The following is a 19,154-nucleotide window of genomic DNA, read 5'->3' as shown; positions in this document are numbered from 1 at the left end:
TGATTAGATGCGGGGGGGTTGTTTGCGGAAATAGATAGTTTCGTGATTTTTTTTTTCAGGCTCAGGCTAGAAGAGCTCGTACTCGAGTACAGGACAATGTGAAATGCAATACTCTCGAATATTCCCATTTCAACTACGCAAAGTTTCCAAATGACTAATCCGGACATTATTAAAATGCCCAAGCTACTCAAGCAATTTCTTTGGGTTTTGCTTCTCTGTCGCCCTGGGGTGTCCAAGAGAAGAAATGTTCTTCTAATTATCGGTGAGTGATTACGTTTTAAACTGCTAGGGCCGAGTGCAAAACAAACAAACACTAAAAATCGCTTTGCTAAAATGTGGCTGAATACAGGGTAAGACTAAAGTGTTCGCACTTCAGCATCAGGTCCACCGAAGACGAACAAAAGAAACAACAGTGACGTCATGTAAATGCTTCACAAGGAACTTGCAATAAGAATAAATAAAGTTCTAAATACAATTCAATAGTGCATCTCTTGCGAGTACAGGAGTACTCGCATTGTATACACAATTGCAGTAGTACAGATTAACTGTTACAACATAATATATTGACAAAAGCAGAAGTAATCGACTTCTTAAGGAACAATAAACAGTATAGATTCTGAAAATGTACTGCAGTACAAAAATAACATAAACCTTTATTGTAAATTGAATTTATTTCTTAAATGTATTTCTCCCCCCCCCCCCCCCCCCCCCCCTCTTCCAGCTGATGATGCGGGTTTTGAGACTGAGGTGTACAACAACTCAGTGGTCCACACACCGCACTTGCGTTCTCTGGCTCAGCGCAGTGTTGTGTTCAAAAATGCTTTCACCTCTGTCAGCAGCTGTTCCCCGAGCCGCTCTGCCATCCTCAGTGGCTTGCCACAGGTAACACCCAAATGCAATACCTTATGCATCCAAGTATTTTTTTTTGGGGGGGGGGGGGGGGGGATTATGTTATCAGTCAGATGGAGTTGGTATGTGTTCACCCCACTGGTTTTAAACAGTTTCCCAGGGCTTTCATTAAATTTCCTGAAAATACCTCCTGGATCAATAACAATACGCTATACAGAGCTTTCTTTTTTAAACCCCTTAGATGCATAAGTGGGTTCAATAATGACAATATGTATGTCATTTAAATTTTTTATCATCTCATCTTCCATGTTTTCCTCAAATCGGTTGTCTTTGACATGAGGCTTTATGGATTTCTATGTAATTACAGAGTTTAAGTCATTGGAATTGTTGTATTACATTTTCATATGAGTCAAAAATGACATCAAAAACTTTCTATAGAATTTAAAAAACGTTAACCCCAAAAAGCTATCAGATAAATATTTACTTGTTGAGCCACATATCTAATCCCAGTGGTGTGACCGCCATTTATGCAGTACCACAGCAACATAATCACTGATAAACCTCATGGTATGTGCTGTTAGAATTCAAATATGAACTTATTTTCCACATCCATGAGTTTTGTGTTATCATCAAAGATATGAAGACGTGCCAGCGTCTTCTTGGGCCGCTATGTTGGCAGGGACAACATTCCCTTAGGGCTTAGGCAATGCATGGGCATTGAAATTAAGTTGCAATTAGCTCATTACTCAACCGATTTTAATGAGGTTGACTTTTTTTGTCAATGCCAAAACGTGCTATCGATACACAACATTTGAAAAGAAAGCCAAACAATATTTTATCTGTGAAAGGTTACCGATATTCCTCATTCCATTGTTGGTCATTGAATGCAGCACATATGGACTGCGCTGATGTCTGCCTCTCCTAGTGTTGCATCGCTGTAAAGCGATAAGAGCAAATAAACGGGTTAAACTCACCTCAGATGAAGAGAACCCAAACTATTGTACAGTTGGAGTTGCCTGGCTATTTTCAATTACAGGGGCACGTTGAAATCTATCCTCAATACCAGATGGACGTAAATGAGTCATGGCCAGGGCAGACCACCAAACCAATGCTGTTTTGTGCTAAAATATTCATTGAAAAGTAATCACTCAACATACCAAACATGAAATAATGTTGTTTTTTTTGTCCGCGGAAATCTAAAACAAATCCTCTTTAACCAAAATGAAAGGTGTAGGTGTGATAGGTCATACAGCTATGGGTTGATGGTATTTAACTGGAAACCATGTTACAATAATTGTTTCCTGCCTCCTTAGCACCAGAATGGCATGTATGGCCTTCACCAGGGGGTTCATCATTTTAACTCTTTCGATGGCGTCCGAAGTCTGCCGTTGCTCCTCAGCCAAGCTAACATACACACGGGTTTGTAATAAAGTTTATTTTCCCCTCCACTTATACACAAATTGCAAACATGTGTTCATCCGTATTTCTGTCATTTTCACTGTCAGGTATAATTGGAAAAAAACATGTTGGTCCTGGATCGGTGTACCCTTTTGACTTTGCGTACACGGAGGAAAACAGCTCGGTCCTTCAGGTGGGGCGAAACATCACCCGCATCAAACTTCTCGTCCGAAGGTTTTTCCAGACCCATCAGGAGGAAGCTTTTGTCCGAAAACAAAAAGCAGAGAAGAACACGGGAAACAATTTGAAAGATGAAGAAAGGCCTTTTTTCCTCTACGTCGCCTTCCACGACACCCACCGCTGCGGCCACTCCCAGCCTCAGTACGGTGCTTTTTGTGAGAAGTTTGGGAATGGGGAGATGGGAATGGGCAGAATTCCAGACTGGACTCCACAATATTACACACCAGAGCAAGTTACGGTCAGTGATTAAATGACAATTATTGGCATGTTGAACATTTTCGGTCTTTATTTAATTTTGTCAATTGTATGTGATGATATACATGCAAATTCAGACCGTTTGCTCTACAAATCCTAAACTGGCTTCTGTTATGTAATGCAGGTTCCCCCTTTTGTACCGGACACATCTGCAGCACGAGCTGACTTAGCCGCATTGTACACTACAGTTAGCCGACTGGATCAAGGTACAGTATGTGCACACCGCAAATTCATTCATGTGAAACAATGGAGTGCATTTCTTCTGCGCAGGTATTGGATTAGTTCTTCAAGAACTCAGGGACGCCGGTTATGAGAATGACACTCTGATCATCTACAGCTCCGATAACGGTATCCCATTCCCCAACGGCAGAACCAACCTGTATCAGTCCGGCACAGCGGAGCCCATGCTGGTGTCCTCTCCAGAGCACAGGGAGCGATGGGGGGGCACCAGCCAGGCCTATGTTAGTTTATTAGGTAAGAGGTGGGATGCATCCAGTATTCTCTTGAGAAGAGAGGGGAAAAAAAGCATGTGGAACCTATTGACTTTGATCTCAGCGTGCAGTTCTTGGTGTATAGAAGCACAGATCCACCAAGAAACACCTTGTGATTGTTAGGCTCTTAATTGGCCACCACATTCAACGTGGTAACCCCCCAGGTAGATGGGTCGCCAGTGGGCAATGGTGCCAAAGTAAAACTTTTATTCCTGTTATGAGTTGCAAACTATCTATATATATATTGCGCGTCGTCCCGCACGCGGTCTGTCCTTCCGTCTGTCCCTTTTCAAAACGTACCTACTTCACCGCGCCGCCACTGCGCCGCTCAGGCAGTGGCTCACTACGATCGCGCGGGCATCTTAGCGAAAAAATGTTGTCTACCCACAAGCATTGGAATGAAATTGTTAGTTATTTAGTAGAGCTAAACATCTCTTTATTTTCACGATAAGCAATGAAGATGATCAAAAAGTTGAACCAAGCAACAACACTTTTGTGGGCCAAAGGCCCACCTTACCAGCCTTCCGCAGGAACTAGCTGATGAGCCGCCCGGAGGGTGGCGAACCAGCTAGTGTTTCTATAAGTTCTCAAAAATTATACTTGTCATGTGACCTGTAATCTCTTCCTCTTTTTGTCAGATGTCACCCCCACCATCCTGGACTGGTTCTCTATTCCCTACCCGTCATACAGCCTCCCTGGCAGCACCACAGCCCCAGTCCACCTCACTGGTCGCTCTTTGCTTCCTGTCCTGGTCACTGAGCCCAGCAGTTGGCACACAGTCTACGCCAGCCAATCACTGCACGAGGTGTGTGAGTGTGCAAACATTCAGATCTGAGGCAAATATCAGCGGTAGTGGGAAGTAATGGAGTACAAATACTTTATTAGAAGTACTTGTAGATTTTTGGCAGGTTATATGTAGCACTGTGCTTAACTCGAGTGTTTTAACTTCCTGACATTTTACTTTCACTCCTTACATTTGAAAAGCGATGGCTGTACTCCTTGCATTGTCAAAATAGACTCTTTACTTTTTTCAACCTTATTTTCGAGAAGTAAAGTTAACGGAGGTTGTGGTCTTGATTGCTTGAGATCTTGCCATTGGCAAAAACTGGGAGCGCAATGACATGGAGGAGCACAAACCAGGGAGCATGAACAAAAGTGACGCAACAGATTCGGAGAAGCAAGATATTCCCCATACATGGCCTTATTTAAGCCAATGAAATATTGGCCCGAATATAAGACGGCCCTGATTATAAGACGCCCCCCTCTTTTTCAAGATTCAAGTTTAAAAACAATACTTTTTGAACTCCAAATTAATTTTTATACAGAAAATAATTACAGCACATCTGAAACAAATGATTATAACAATATATTAGAGAGAAAAAGCTTGTTATTTTGCCTCATTCAAATCTTAATATCTGAACATTTAAATATGTAAACTAAAGTGCAATCACATTCGTAAATGAATGGCTTCTGGTTTTTGAAATGTAAATTACATCATTACTTCTCCTCAGCTGCCGGTTAACCCTGGCCGATCTTCACCCCACTTTTCTCCAGATTGTCGCTACGTTTCTCCATTTTTACAATATATTTTTTTTTCTTCTCTTTTCTTTCTTACCGCTATTTTTTTTCTTCTTCGTGACAGGGGTTTGCTTTGGCCTCGGGAGTAAAGTTCAGTATTCACTTCAATGATATAGGGCGCCGTCTAGCGTCGTGAATGGGTATAATGTCTAGACCCCGAATATAAGACGATTTCTTCTTATTTCAATGAGAAAAAACATTGTCCTTGTATTTGATGTTGTTGGCTTCAAGGATGATTTGTGGTCAAATTTAAGCTAAGTTATCAGAATTAGGGCCTGACTTTTTTTTGGAGGCCATTAACGATTATCGGCAAAAAAAATAAAAATGTTACCATTGCGAGAATAAGTAGTTGGATGAATAATAGATAAAATCCCCCCACCCCACCCCTAATTAATTTCGATGCTTGTCAGTTATTTGCAGCTTTTCGCTATTCCCAGGCGGGCTTGATACCAATTCCCTGCGAAGTGCGGAGGTCAACTATGAATGTATTGTTCTGAAAAATAGCTTTTCCTTTCTGAGTCCTAGAATCCATTGACTGATGCCATGGATTTGATTGGCAAAGTTGTCAGGGCATTCATTATACTGTACAATATAATACACAACCTTAGTTCTAGAGCAGATTTCACAATAGCTGCAGCTGTTACAAAGCACTGAGTGGCATCCAATTAAAAGTATTGCTTGTAAAAATTAAGAATTGTAATGTTTTAAATGACCTTATCAATCTTTTGTTGATAATTTTGTGAAATATATTTAAGGATATAGTTATGACACAGATTTTGGTGTCATCAATAAATAAATAAATCTGACCGGTGTTACTTTCATTTAACTGCAGTGACTGGTTAGAGAACACAAAGGTAAGGAGTAATCTGCAAACATTGGCTATTTGGACGATTATTATTGTTTGAAGGGCTGAAATCGGCCGGGTCCTAATCAAAACAGCTATTGTCTATAATAGAGATTTTAAAAAATGCCTTTTTTGCCGGTTTCATAGTCTGTACTTGTTTACTTTTATTTGAGTAAGGGTGTTGAATCAGTGCTATTCACACTTTTTTAAACAAGTATCTACTTAAATTGAAGTGGAGAGTGTGAGTCCTTCAGTACTTTTTTTCTCTTTTTCCAACCAGGTCACCATGTACTACCCAATGCGTTGTGTCCACCAGGGGGCGTATCGCCTCCTCCACAACCTGCACTACCGCATGCCCTTCCCCATCGACCAGGACCTGTACGTTTCGGCCACCTTCCAGGACATTCTGAACCGCACCAGGCGGTGTGAGCCCACGCACTGGTTCAAAAGCCTGCAGCAGTATTACTACAGAGAGCGCTGGGAGCTGTACGACATCAGGTCTGATTTTCATCAGTAACAACACTACATTCTCACATTTTGGGGGGCTAAAACAACTAATTAAATGAAAAAAAAAGACTTTATATGCAGGCGTTATTTAAAGTGCAGGATGAAACTGCTCTGAGTGTCCAAAGTTTACATTTATCGATGAGCCAATGTTTCACCAATTTCCTTCAGGAGTTTTGGGGGCATTAAGCACTTTGAATGGACATTTTTCGATTTGTTGTGTCAGTTGAAGACTTTTTTTTCCCTGAGTATTACGACAATAATAGGCCCTAAGTAGACCTCAGTCAAAGGTGCTGCGTGTTTGCTTCCGATACCTTCCCTTTTTGCACTACTAGGTAAGAATTCAGTCCTCCCCAATTCACTGTTTGCTAGTGGTGACCTCCACTAATTAGCTCATCAGTACTTAATATAGTAATGTACCGTGTACAGTGGTGTGAAAAAGTTTTCCCAGTTCATATTTTTTACATGTCTATCACATTTAATTTAATCTTTCCCAACATCAAACAAATATAAATATTCGTCAAAAACAACACAAGTGCACGCAAAATGCTTTTTTAAATGAATGTTTTATTGTTAAGAGCGGGGAAAAAAATCCAAACAGTGTTTAAAAGGTGATTTCCCCCTAAACCTACTAACCGGTTTGGCCGCTGTCGGCAGCACCAACTGAAATGAAGAGTTTCTTTCACTGGTAATGAGCCTTTCACATCTCTGTGGTGATATTTTGGCCCACTTTTCTTTGCAGAATGGCTTTAATTCAGCAACACTTGGAGGGTTTTCAAGTGTGACTGGCCTTTTAAAGGTTATGCCACAGCATTTCAATCCAGCCTCTTTTCCATTAGAGCAGGGGTCGGGAACTCCGGTTGCTCGAGAGCCATATGCTGCCCGTTTTAGAGCTCGAGGAACCGGTGTTCTATATCCCTGCATTAGAGATTTCAGAACAACCTAAAAACCATGTCGGCCTCGCTTGGCCCAGCCTGGCCTCCTCTGCTTTCGCTTTACAACAGGCGGCAATCATTTGGGGCGGCGACGGCTGTGCTGTGCAAGACTCCACTGCACAGTGCACACTCGCAGCGCACGGGGCTCTGCCATAAAATTTAACGAGTGGCAAGTGTCTGCCCCTGGTTTTGCTATGAATCACAGCCAATGCACAGAAGCTTTCAAACAGATGAAGAATCAATTTCCAGGTTTCAGTAAAAGAGACACCGCCCTGCGACATTAAGTGAAAAATACAGAACATAGAGTATATTTGAGTGCTGTCTCAATAACTTGTGTTTTCATATCAGATACAATCTCGATATTGCGGCCATGGGTACTATCAGAGACTGATGTCATCCGCTACGGTATCAGCAGTCATTATACATGCTCTTATTTCCTTTTTTTAAGAATTAAATATAAGAAGAGACTTGAGCAAGTGAAATATTCGAGCAATGAACAAGAGTCAGCAGCAGTAGGTTTGAGAAAGTATGCCCCAACCTTTTTTCTTGGTTGCACTAAAGCCAAAAAAAAAAAGTCTAAATTTGCAGCACATTTGCAATATTGTAACAATACATGACTCAAGATAGCTACTGTACTATTTTTGCCCATTCCTGACTCGTTCCAGTGTTTCTAGTCAGAATATTGGAATGTCTTCTGTTTAAATATTGCCCTGGCTTTTAAATTGAAAGTCACAGTCTTACTTTTTGCGGATTCTTATTTCTCAACAATGTATTGCTGAAAAGTTGATGACAATCTTTTTTCCCCGATTCACCTACACGGCTAATACAGGAGAGACCCTCTGGAAACCAAAAACCTGGCATCAGACCCGTCCTACAGTGGTGTACTGGAGAGCCTGAAACAGAATCTCCAAAAATGGCAGTGGGAGACAGGGGACCCGTGGGTCTGTGGAGCAGACTATGTGCTGGAGGACAAGCTGGAGCCACACTGCAGACCACTTTACAATGGACTCTAATGGGCCCGACCTAAGCATGTCTTGATTGGCAAAGAAGTCAGAACTGAGTGCTCGTTAAATCATTTTAAAAAATCATGTTTATTTATATTTTTGTATGCCACGCTGTTTTTAAAAGGTCAAATATAAACATTTTACATCCCCTTAATTCATATAATGGTCAGGTATCATGCTTGATTATGTTATGTTATGGGTCCATAATCGGTTTCCGTACATGTGCAGTTTATTCTTATCATCCAGAGCCTCTTATGGAGAGGCAAAATGGCATCCGTGACATTTAACCGTTTTATTATTTCATTGAAGGAGTGCATCGCTCACTATTCTCCTCCTGAGGGGTCGGTGCTGATGATGCATAGCCACTGGGATCAGTAAATCAATCCGCAAATCACTTTGTATTGATACATTTCTTTTGCTTTCCTCCAAGCCCAATATGTAAAGCAGGACTGATTCACTGACTGCTCATCGTACGTCAGTGAAACACTTCCCTATATTTATTGATGAGGTCCTTTTATTTCCCTTTAACTATTTGACTAGAGCTGTTTTTTTTAATGGATTAATCGAATCAAATCAATTTTCCTTTTCATAGGTTCATATTCACTCATAAAATCCCAAATTGATCCTTTAGATAAGTCTTAATAAATAATATGTATATAAATTCATGGGCGGCCCGGTAGTCCAGTGGTTAGCACGTCGGCTTCACAGTGCAGAGGTACCGGGTTCGATTCCAGCTCCGGCCTCCCTGTGTGGAGTTTGCATGTTCTCCCCGGGCCTGCGTGGGTTTTCTCCGGGTGCTCCGGTTTCCTCCCACATTCCAAAAAACATGTGTGGCAGGCTGATTGAACACTCTAAATTGTCCCTAGGTGTGAGTGTGAGTGCGAATGGTTGTTCGTTTCTGTGTGCCCTGCGATTGGCTGGCAACCGATTCAGGGTGTCCCCCGCCTACTGCCCGAAGACAGCTGGGATAGGCTCCAGCACCCCCCACGACCCTCGTGAGGATCAAGCGGCTCGGAAAATGAATGAATGAATAAATTCACGTGATATCTTGTGTCACACACGATCTCGTCCCAAAACAACCTAGCAGAAGCACCGAAATCGGCGCCAACAAGCTTGAAGGCAATGTCTGGAAGGTTTATTTATTTAATTGTTTATTTTAAACACAAAGACAGCAATGGACAGAAACTTTGTGAGACAGTCGCAAGAACGTGACGACTGTCAATGGTTTACAGTGTGTTTTTGCCACTTTATTTACACAGCCTGCACTGAGGTTGGAATTATCCATCCATCCATTTTGAACACCGCTTGTCCTGAATAGGGTTGCGAGGAGTTGCTGTAGCCTATAGCAGCTGCTTTTGGGCAGAAGACAGACTACACCCTGAACTGGTTGCCAGTCAGTCGCAGGGTACATATAGAGACAAACAGCCATTCACACCCACATCCACTCCGTCACGGAGTGGGAACCGAGCCCACGCTGCCCGCACACAAGTCATCCGAGTGTACACTCCACGTGTACTCGTGCACAAAGTTAAAGAAAGAGGTTTGTACTATTTGCACCATTGTTTCTTCTGAGAATGTCTTCCATATGAAAGTAAAACTGGTACAACATGAAGTCCTTAACTGAATCGAAAATCAGTCAAAGTGAATCTGTGAATCAAAAGTGAATCAAATCAAATCGGGCCCTTGTGAAACGAATCAAATAGATTTTTAAAGTCTGAATCGTTACCCAGACCTTCATCAATCCAACCGTTCTGCTCTGACCCAATTCAAAAGCTGCTGGTGTTTCCGACATGACTTCATGGACAACCACGACACTTTTGGTGTATCAGTACATTGATGGACAGAGTCATAACATTTCCGCTTTTTTTGTTGCGTTACAGTAATTTGACAGACTCAATGGATCACCTAACTTCCCAGGGTTTAAACCACTTCTCTTCTGACCTACTGTTCCAGGTTATGGATGGAGTGATGGACATTTAACTTCTTCAATACCTAGAGGGCCAGTGACTTTTGAGCATTTGGCCTGATTTTTCAAGACCCACAAAATGTTTTTTTCTTTTTTTATTATTTTTACAATGAACCTATTGTATGAAAGAATTTTGTATCTTCTTTCACCAGGAAAAACTATGATTGTAACTTTTTCCGTTTTCAATAAGCAGTACAATGGGTAAGTTTTAAGAAATTCAGACAAGAGCAAGATAGCTTTTTGCATAAACAAACCTCTAAGGCAAAACAGTCACGAACGTAGATGTTTTTTCTTTTGTGACACCTGTAACATCTAAGCCAGGGGTGCCCAACCGAGGGCTACTTTTCAAGGAGCCTAGCTCCGGAAATCTACCAGTCCAGTGTCAGCATCGGACCCCCACCCCCGCACTTGCTCATGATGAGCAATAGCCATAACTCACCTTAATTTGAACCAAGAGAAATAAGCTAGATACAAAACATGTAGATCTGTTTGAAAAAAAGGAAATCACTCCTACCTGAGTGGGAGACCTGGCACTCTGAGGAGGAGAGCTTTCCGTAGTTCGTTACTCTGCGTCTTCGGTTTGGTGAAGATTGACTGTCGTGCGGCAAGATGCGCTTTCTAATCCTGCACTTTTGTGGCACATAAAAGTGTTTTGCAGGGAAATCCATCTCACAGCTCCTGTGCACCGTTTTGAAATTGCGCTCCAGATTCGCTTTCTTCGCCAATGCCACCGTTGCATTGTAAATCAAACAAACAGGTTTTGAATGACAAACAAAAAATAATAATCTTGCTCCCACTCAGGGTGAAAATGGTAGATCTTGGCTCGTTTCCCCTCAGCCATGTTGACGTTTCGGGGTGTGTAATCGCTACCGTTGACAACTTCCAGCAGTGTTACCAACTCATCGGTAAGGAAAGTAGCTATTGGCTGTCATATAAAGTCGCTAGATGATGCCATCAGGGCGTGTGATTTACTTGGGGCGTGTTTTTTTCCATCTTTTTTTCTTTTGTCATTTTTATTTGTTGATGTTTTTTTTAGTTTATGTTAGACAAGAAAAAGTTTTCATTTACATCCAGCCCTGCAAACCTGGCGGGATCTGCCAGCAGCGACTACCTTTGGGGCCACAGCAGCACTGGACGCTGTGCAGTGTGCACTGAGAATAGGTTGAACAACGTGCTTTCATGCCACAGACTCCAAAAGTCTCAAATAACACCAGAAAAAGTCGCTAGATTGTCATTATCCACTTTTTGAGGAAAAAAAGTCGCTCAAGAGGGTCTGAATACTCGCTAAATATAGCGTCAAATCGCTAAATTGGCAACACTGACGTCCTGTCACGTCAGAAAAATTCACTTTTTTCCGACACACCTCGCGGTCGCCTTGGGATCAGGTCGACTGGTTGGCACTCCTGAACTAAACAGAGGTTAATACATCTATGAAAAAGTCAAATTAACTGGTCAATTTAAAGATTAAATAAATGTAAGTTGAGAGGTTCGTAGGTTTGGAGTGGATAGCTCTACTTTAAGAATGGGCAAAAGGAGAGATGGAATCCTTTGAACACAGCTTTTATTCTTTCAACGTCTGCACCGCAACTTCCAACGAGAACACAACAAACCCCCTTCCAGTAACGAAATCACTTCCTGCTTCTTTTCAGCCAATCAGACGCAAGCAACATAAGAATCTTTCAACAATTATTGAACAGAATATAATTTAGGTAACTATAACATAAAGGAATACAATGCTCAAATATAAAATGAAAATAATTAATAATTTAACATAAGCTTAGATAAACATCGTTTAATATAATATGCGTAAAAGGCCCAAGCAAATCACAATGTCCGTGTTTCATATTCCTCTATTATTAATAATAGTTTTTTTTATTATTTAAAAGAACTAAGACAAATTAAAGATAAAAGTTGTCCATTATCCGAGCCGCCTATCCTCAGAGTCGGGTGTGCTGCGACGCGGGTGTGCCTGAGCCGACCCTAGTTGACAGCGGCCAGTCGGCGGGGTGGTTACCGTAGCCAATCGCAGGGTAAACAGATAAACAACAATTTTCACTCACATTCCCGAAAACGCTACTAAATTACATGAAGTATGGCCTACGTTGTTACTGTAAGTTGAGGGGTTCGTTGTTTCTAGTGGATAGCTCTTCTTCACGAACGACAGAAGGAGAGATGGAATCCTTCAATGCAGTTGATTAAAACGGGGGGGGGGGGGGGGGCGTCTGCACCGCAGCACGTTCGAGAACACAGTTCTCGTTACTAAAATCACTTCCTGCTTCTCTTACTTTTACAGCCAATCAGAACCTATCAACATAAAAAACATGTTTAAACAACAGAATATAATTTAGGCATGCTTATTATGAAATAATATGATGCTAAAACATAAAATGACAATTAATAATATGACATAAGCTAATATTACTTCCCACCACTAATGAGAACAAAAGGTACAGATAGATAGTTGTGCAATGTCCCGGTTACTGCTGAGTTCTATTAGTCGGCCCACTTACGTCATTGTCTTGGACCACTGGGGTCAACCTTACTTTTACCTCCACAAGCGTCACGCGTTTGACATATTCCTCTCTCTCTCTCTCTCTCTCTCTCTCTCTCTCTCTCACGCACACACACATTCTTACACACACATACGTACACACACACACGCGCGCGCATTTCCCAATCCACCACAAGCAGATCAATTGGAACCTGTCCCCAAAGACTCCTCCCCAACCCACCCGCACTCCTTTCTCACTCATCAAGACGGAACATCATTTGCTCTCCTCCAATTTGATTTGACGAACGTCTTGGGTCACGATACGTTTCGCCGCCCGCTTATAAAAGCAGCAGGAAATTCGCCCAACAGGCAACCAAGCGCAACACGACTTGCAGGAGAACAGCCCCTCATTCCTACCCCAGAAAAAAAGAGCATCGCGTAACGGCACAAGTGCTTTCCAGACATGGATAGGTCCCTTCGGTTTGCTGTGGTGTGCGTTGGAGTGTCTTTGCTCATCTCCTGTCATTCCGTCCAGGCCTGGTACAAGCAGTCCACCGGTCCCACTTACTACTCTGTGGGTCGCGCCTCCGGTTTGCTCTCTGGAATCAGGAGGTCGCCTTATGTGCGTAGGTCCGAGTCCCAAGAAACGATGGAAAGTGGAGAGACGACCGGTGCCAACGTTGTTCCAGAAACGGGCAGGCAGGTCTCCTTGCTCAAAAGTATGGTGAGTGGTATTGAGATGGTGATCATTTCGTTTTAGTTCGTGTCCGCGGTCTTCTTTTCAGCAGCGCAATTCCACTTTCCGCCGAAACGTAATGTATTTTCTTTCCAATTCGTTCCTTCGTTTTGAAATTGCTTGTCAGGTAAAACAACAACGTATTTATCAACACATCCAAGCCCGATGAAAAGCACGTTTTACGCACGTGCATCAGGCGCTTCCCGAGCGCGCGTCAACGCGGCGCAACTAAAAGTGCCATGACAATGACTTTCTTTTAAGGAACGCGTTTGAAATTGGATTTGGATCCTGAAAATATGTTGCGGGAAAAGAAAACATTGGCGTTTACGTGACACCGCTCTTTCATTTCATCATCTGACGAACCTTAACCCGTCTCGTAAAGCACTGGAAATAACAGACAAAAGTTTATATGCCCACTGAATTAATTTCTGTCTTGTTATTGGTGTGTTATTTGGATTGAAGGCTATTTGCGTGAAGGACATCTCCCCAAACCTGAAGAGCTGTGAGTTGCTGCGGGATGGAACCGGCACTTTCCAATGCAAGGCGGACGTCTTCCTCACCCTGGACTCGCTGGACTGCCTGTCCGCCTGAGTCCACCTTCCGCTCAACTTGTACAAAAAAGGGAGGTCATTGTCGCCTAGTATTGACACTTGAATGTCTTTTTCCCCCTTTTATGTAAAGGTGCAGTTCTGTTTTTCTTTTTATTTTCAGTTGGGTATAAATCGTTTCAGAGTTCACATTAAGTGTTCTGTACCGTGACGTGCACCCGCACTGCTGTATGTGAGAAAGTGGATTTCTGTATATTACTTTTTAGTGTATCGATAAAAATGAACAAATATTTGGAACCCGCTGTGTACACGTGTATCTTAATATTCCATTTCAGAGCAAGGAAAACAAAGACAAATGATGCAAGATTCAAGCCACACATTTTTATTACATCTTGCAGTTTCAGGACAACGTTGAACATACCGAACCGAATAACACATTGGGGAAACAAACAACAACAACAATGTGTATTTTCATTTTTAGTTAAAGACAAAAGAACATTAAGAAGAAGAGGAAATGACCAACATAAGGCATTACTCTCCTTTAACTTCCAGTCAAGACACAAACATGAAACAGAGTACTGACGTATTAAGAACATCTAAAATGGCCTCTGCAATGCAAGAGAGGCCTTATGGATCACATTTAAAACACACCAGGTTTGATGTGACCCCAAAATGTCAAAGACAGGTAATTAAACGCTTCGGCCGGTTTGCACCAACAAGGTTCAACTTTAAATCTAGATTGAATCATGATTTAAGTTTGAATTCTGTTGCAGCAAACTTTAAAGTAAAACAAACTCCATTTAAACCTCTCTTTAAACCAAAGTTAAATTTCTGCCGTGAAACCAAGTTGAAATTCCAGTTTAAACTGCAATTAATGGTAAACTGATAGTTTGGATGGTTTAACTTCAACAATTGGCAGCATTTTTTTTTTAGGCTGTGGTCTTTTATTTGCTACGTTAATTCGGCCGAGCTTCCAAGTGCCGTTGGGCTCGTGTTTCTTGCTAACTAGCAACAGTGTAAAAGATCTCACTGAGCGGCATGGCGCTCACCTCTGAGGGCCCTCAAAATTTGATGGTGGGAAGAAAAACTGAGTGTCTGGCAACTGTCTTCACAAACTCGAATGAACCTGAATGAAAAAAAAACAACATTCGCTACGTGTATATACACTCCAGAACCAAGCTGCTCAGTGAGTTTAATTGGGGGGAAAAAAAGCAAACGTTGACAGGGGTCTCCTCCACAGTGGTGTAGCAGTGTAGGTTCTATATTTTATTGCAGAATTAATGATTTGTTTTCATTTCGATGTCCACAATCGTCCCTATTAATTAGGTTGGGCTCATCAATGAAAATGAGTTTTCGTCAAGCGAGATTAATGTGAAATGGTGCAACAGAGCTCTACTTCATTTTTTGACTGGATGAACTCATTTTAAATTTGGTTTTACTCATCTCTAATTAGAGCTCATTTCCGATCGAATTATGGCTCGTTGGTGCCATTCAGCCTTAGACTTTCCGAAGATACACCTTTTTTAAAATATAAATGGGTTATTAACGCACTAAACTAATCGTTACGACGAATGGCAAGATGGAGAGAATTTTTCACGATGCAGCTGCTCGCCGCCCCCTCGGAAGTGTGACGCCGTCATGGATGAGTGGGGAAAATATTTCATAGGATGCACGAGTGTACGTGGTACAGCCGCCCCCCGTGGACAAAACGGTGAATTGCTCGCCCTCTCACACACAACAGGCACATCTCCGCTGCTTCCTTTCGCAGCATGTTTTGAAAGTACAGAGTTCAAACATCGCTGCTTAAAGGTAGTCCTTGATTGTTTGGGGATTTTTGCAAAGCTCCTTGAAATGATCAGAACTCCCAACTAAAGTGGGCAACCGAAAGACAGTGTGTGCATCACGTCCAAAGGTCCCGGGGCCCTTTCAGTTGCTACGAACTCAAGACTTGCTCTGGCAGTCACAGGAGAGACACTGCCTCCAAGTTCTCTTTTATAATTGTGTCCATAACCACCTGAAAGACCACCTGGATGTTGGAGGTGTCGGTGGCTGTGGTGAAGTGGTGATAGATGAGCTTCGTGGAAGCCGCGTCCAGCGAGACGAAGGTGGCGGTGATGAAGCGGGCCGCCGAATCCACGTCACAGTCTGCTCCTGAAAGACGATGATGCCGAGTTAGAAACATTTGTTTCGGTGGTTCAAGAGAGGTCCTCATTTCAGAGGCTGCTGTGCGATTAGTGTTCACACTGGTCCAAAATTCCTTTTTTCCCCCCGTTATTTGGAGCTGCAGGCTATCCCAGTTGCATGTGGGTGAGATACTGCACTGGGTACGCAATGCAAATATCGACCGACAGCTATTCACACTTCTATTCATTCTTGGACCCAGAGAGAACTTAAGAGTCTTCACTAAATCTAACATGCATGTTTTAGGAATTTGGGAAGCAACTGGAGTAGCATTACGAAAACATGCAAACTCCACAAGAAGCCAGCGCTGAGATTTGAACAAGCAGAACATCAGAACGATGAGGCACACGATGACCAATGTGCTGCCGAGACCAGAACTGATTTAAGGATAGTTATATCCATCTCACAAAATGTTAGCGATATTGGGCTTTCCAGTGACATTTCAGAGTGAACCTAAAGTGCACGACAACCTTTAGAAGTGAACATAATTTGACCGTATCTAAACTTCTGAATGCACACGTACATCTATCGCAAAAACCTTCTGCTCTCAACCAACAACCTGTACTTTTATGCCTTTCTGTGACTCTTCCAGTCACTCTGCATATGAAAGAAGCTGTATTGTATCAATGTTGCAACCTGCACTCTGGGACACTTCCATCCGAGAGCAATGCTGATCTTACGTGGCTCAGCCTAGCGAGATACGTACATCACGGCAACGCATGGCTTCAGTGTCAGTTTACACTCCTGATTTGTCAATGCCAAATTTCGTCACTTGCATTTCGGTATGGTTTGAAATGATTCACACACATTTTGAGTGGGTGCATATGTGTGGAAAGTGCGTCAGCTGGCCAGCTGGGTCACAGCGGAACCTTTACGGTCAACATTCAATTTGTTAGCATTTTAAACTATTATTCTCGCACAAAGAATGAAAACTGAAGTCACCCTTCCCACTGTTGTCTTTATAAATCCTGTAACTGTAATGGTATTGTACAATTACAAAGTAACATTTCTCATTTTTATGGTTATACAAGTTCAAAAAAAGTTCAGAACGTGCAATATACAGTCAAACCTGGGTTTTCGTCCATAATCCGTTCCAGAAGGCTGTTCGTAAACAGACTTGTTCGAAAACCGAAACCATGCGCTTTAAGAAAAAAAAGAACGTTTATTGAACACGTCTGCCCACAATGGAAAACGTCACTTCCTCGTCTACCCGAGGAAGCGTCACTTCCTCGTGAAAGGAAGGCGAGAGAAGTCAAATGGTGCATTCAAGTGCGCTCAGTTTGTTCGAGAACCGAATTTCGGTCGCAATCCGAGGCATAAAACACTCGAAAGTTTTGATCGAAAAACGATTTAGTCGAGAACGGAGAGGTTCGAAAACCGAGGTTACATGTAAAAGTAGCCAGAGGCATTTAGTTACTCAATTACTGAGCTTTATGGGCATTATGAGATGGCAAGTTGTCTGCTGAGTGACCCGCAGAATTTTTGCTTCCGTGTTCCAATGTTTAGCAAAAGGCATAACTTTTAGACAAACCTTTAAACTGAGGGAGGTAATGGCGCAGATGTCGCCCCGAGTGCAGAATCTTGTCTTGGAAAAGGTCAATTTTGTTCATGAATAAAATCTGCAACAAAGAGAATAGACAGAAGGGAAAAATATCTGCAGAGAGTTCGAGAAATTCATCATGAGTCACCGGTTTTCTATCATGTGGAAATGAAAAATAATTTTGAAAGATCATCAAACATCAACGGGGACCATATTAGTGATTCCCACTTGTAAAAACACAATCACAAAACAAGCAATGAAACCAATGACTCACGTTTCAAAGATGTGGTTGTCACTTGAAACTGTAACTATATACAGGCCAGGATGTCCAAAAGTCACCGCACGCTTACTTAAAAAAAAAATCATTTTAGGTAACTGGGACAGAAGCAAGGGCACCAGAGACTCTGCAGTTTTTTAGCATCAAAATCTTCCACCTTAAGCCTATGAACAACCTGAAGTTTTCGAACAGATTCGGCTCCAAGAATCTCACCACAGATAAAAGGAAAAGTAAAAGAATTGGAGCAGTGAGATGGCCATGAGCTGAAATGAAATCAGAGATAAAAAATACTGACCCGGCGACAATTTTACAGCCCTGCGCCAAGGTCAACTGGCGAGCCAAGGACGACGGACGCAAAAACTGCAAAGCCTAACCTGTCAAAAGCTGACAACCTTACATCTTTCTGGATGATACCCATCCCAAAAAATAGAAAAAGGGAACAGTAATGACCTTCACTGACACTGGATGTAGAATCTAAACTACTGAAAAAAATAAATATACAAACACTAATTGGGCTGGTACTTGGGGTAGTTGGTGACCGTGGATCAATTAAAATGCTTCAACATCGTAGTGCAATCAATCATTTGTGTTCCAGCGCGGCACACGCACACATGCGCTCACACACACACACACAAATTAAAATGTTCCCGGTGCTCAAATGAACTCCTGTTCTGACGCCAGGTCTCACAGGTATACATTATCGACTTTGTAGTTGACCAATTAAAACTGTCAGTGATCAAAAAACCCAAACAAAAGGCTCAGATGAATACAAGAAGCTGCAGGGTGTCATTACAACTGACAAGCGCCGAGAAATACTTCACTGATGGTACAAATATTCCTCCCACATTAAAAATATCTTTTAACATGCAGGGGTAATGAGCTGGTTTCTTGTGTTAGCATGCAAGCCCACATGCAATGACAGCACACAAACCTTTCACTGTCCACCCGACAAACACACAACCCCCCCCCCCCCTGAAGTCTATTTAGTTCACAAAGAATACTAAAGTGTTGCTTGAATTGTTTACTCAAAATATTTTCAGTGAAAAAATGATGAAATGAACATTTTCATTGAATCCACATGAAGCTAACAGCAAACCCATTCAGACGTTCCTGGTTTTGGGTTTGCTTGCCATCGAAAAGTTAAAAACCGAATTCCACTGAAACCTAAAGCGTTGTGTTAAACATGAATAAAAACAGAATACTGTAAAATGACATGCAAATCTTGTTCAACATATATTTAAATGAATATGCTACAAAGACAAGATGAAACTGGTAAACGTTTTTGGCATCCATCCATCCATTTTCTAATCCGCGGGC

At 42.1% G+C, this 19,154-nt stretch overlaps 3 protein-coding genes across 4 annotated transcripts in view; 2 read left to right on the top strand and 1 right to left on the bottom strand.

Moving 5' to 3' along the window:
• Positions 1-12: 12 nt before the first annotated feature.
• On the top strand, positions 13-8,252 carry sgsh (N-sulfoglucosamine sulfohydrolase (sulfamidase)). Its single transcript, XM_052083307.1, has 9 exons — positions 13-262; positions 722-882; positions 2,163-2,268; positions 2,355-2,725; positions 2,867-2,948; positions 3,013-3,216; positions 3,872-4,038; positions 5,936-6,153; positions 7,924-8,252. Exons 1-9 carry the CDS (start codon positions 151-153, stop codon positions 8,105-8,107), a joined length of 1,605 nt encoding a protein of 534 aa, XP_051939267.1. The 5' UTR covers positions 13-150; the 3' UTR covers positions 8,108-8,252.
• A 4,501-nt stretch (positions 8,253-12,753) lies between these two features.
• On the top strand, positions 12,754-14,136 carry npb (neuropeptide B). Its single transcript, XM_052083394.1, has 2 exons — positions 12,754-13,279; positions 13,754-14,136. The coding sequence occupies exons 1-2, from the start codon at positions 13,019-13,021 to the stop codon at positions 13,880-13,882; spliced, it is 390 nt and encodes a 129-aa protein (XP_051939354.1). The 5' UTR covers positions 12,754-13,018; the 3' UTR covers positions 13,883-14,136.
• A 69-nt stretch (positions 14,137-14,205) lies between these two features.
• The window catches only part of gnav1 (guanine nucleotide binding protein (G protein) alpha v1), a 35,946-nt gene continuing 30,997 nt past the window's right edge, over positions 14,206-19,154 (bottom strand). For both annotated transcript variants that reach the window (XM_052083352.1, XM_052083353.1), the window contains exons 8-9: positions 17,552-17,639; positions 14,206-15,990 (exon numbers count right to left, since the gene is read on the bottom strand). In XM_052083352.1, coding sequence (XP_051939312.1) covers positions 15,800-15,990; positions 17,552-17,639 — 279 coding nt within the window. In that variant the 3' untranslated portion in view covers positions 14,206-15,799. The remainder of the gene's footprint in view (positions 15,991-17,551; positions 17,640-19,154) is intronic.

This window comes from Hippocampus zosterae, chromosome 13 (assembly GCF_025434085.1).
Source record: "Hippocampus zosterae strain Florida chromosome 13, ASM2543408v3, whole genome shotgun sequence".
NCBI classification, from domain to species: domain Eukaryota; kingdom Metazoa; phylum Chordata; class Actinopteri; order Syngnathiformes; family Syngnathidae; genus Hippocampus; species Hippocampus zosterae.
This window is presented reverse-complemented; position numbering and strand designations above follow the sequence as displayed.

What these genes read in the sequence shown, in the direction of transcription:
- sgsh (XM_052083307.1), top strand. Translation starts at nt 151, where the DNA reads ATGACTAATCCGGACATTATTAAAATGCCCAAGCTACTCAAGCAATTT. An exon ending in AGTTAGCCGACTGGATCAAG is followed by an intron (nt 2,949 to 3,012) that starts GTACAGTATGTG and finishes TCTTCTGCGCAG; the next exon opens with GTATTGGATTAGTTCTTCAA. An exon ending in CCAGCCAATCACTGCACGAG is followed by an intron (nt 4,039 to 5,935) that starts GTGTGTGAGTGT and finishes TTTTCCAACCAG; the next exon opens with GTCACCATGTACTACCCAAT.
- npb (XM_052083394.1), top strand. Translation starts at nt 13,019, where the DNA reads ATGGATAGGTCCCTTCGGTTTGCTGTGGTGTGCGTTGGAGTGTCTTTG. An exon ending in TCTCCTTGCTCAAAAGTATG is followed by an intron (nt 13,280 to 13,753) that starts GTGAGTGGTATT and finishes TTTGGATTGAAG; the next exon opens with GCTATTTGCGTGAAGGACAT.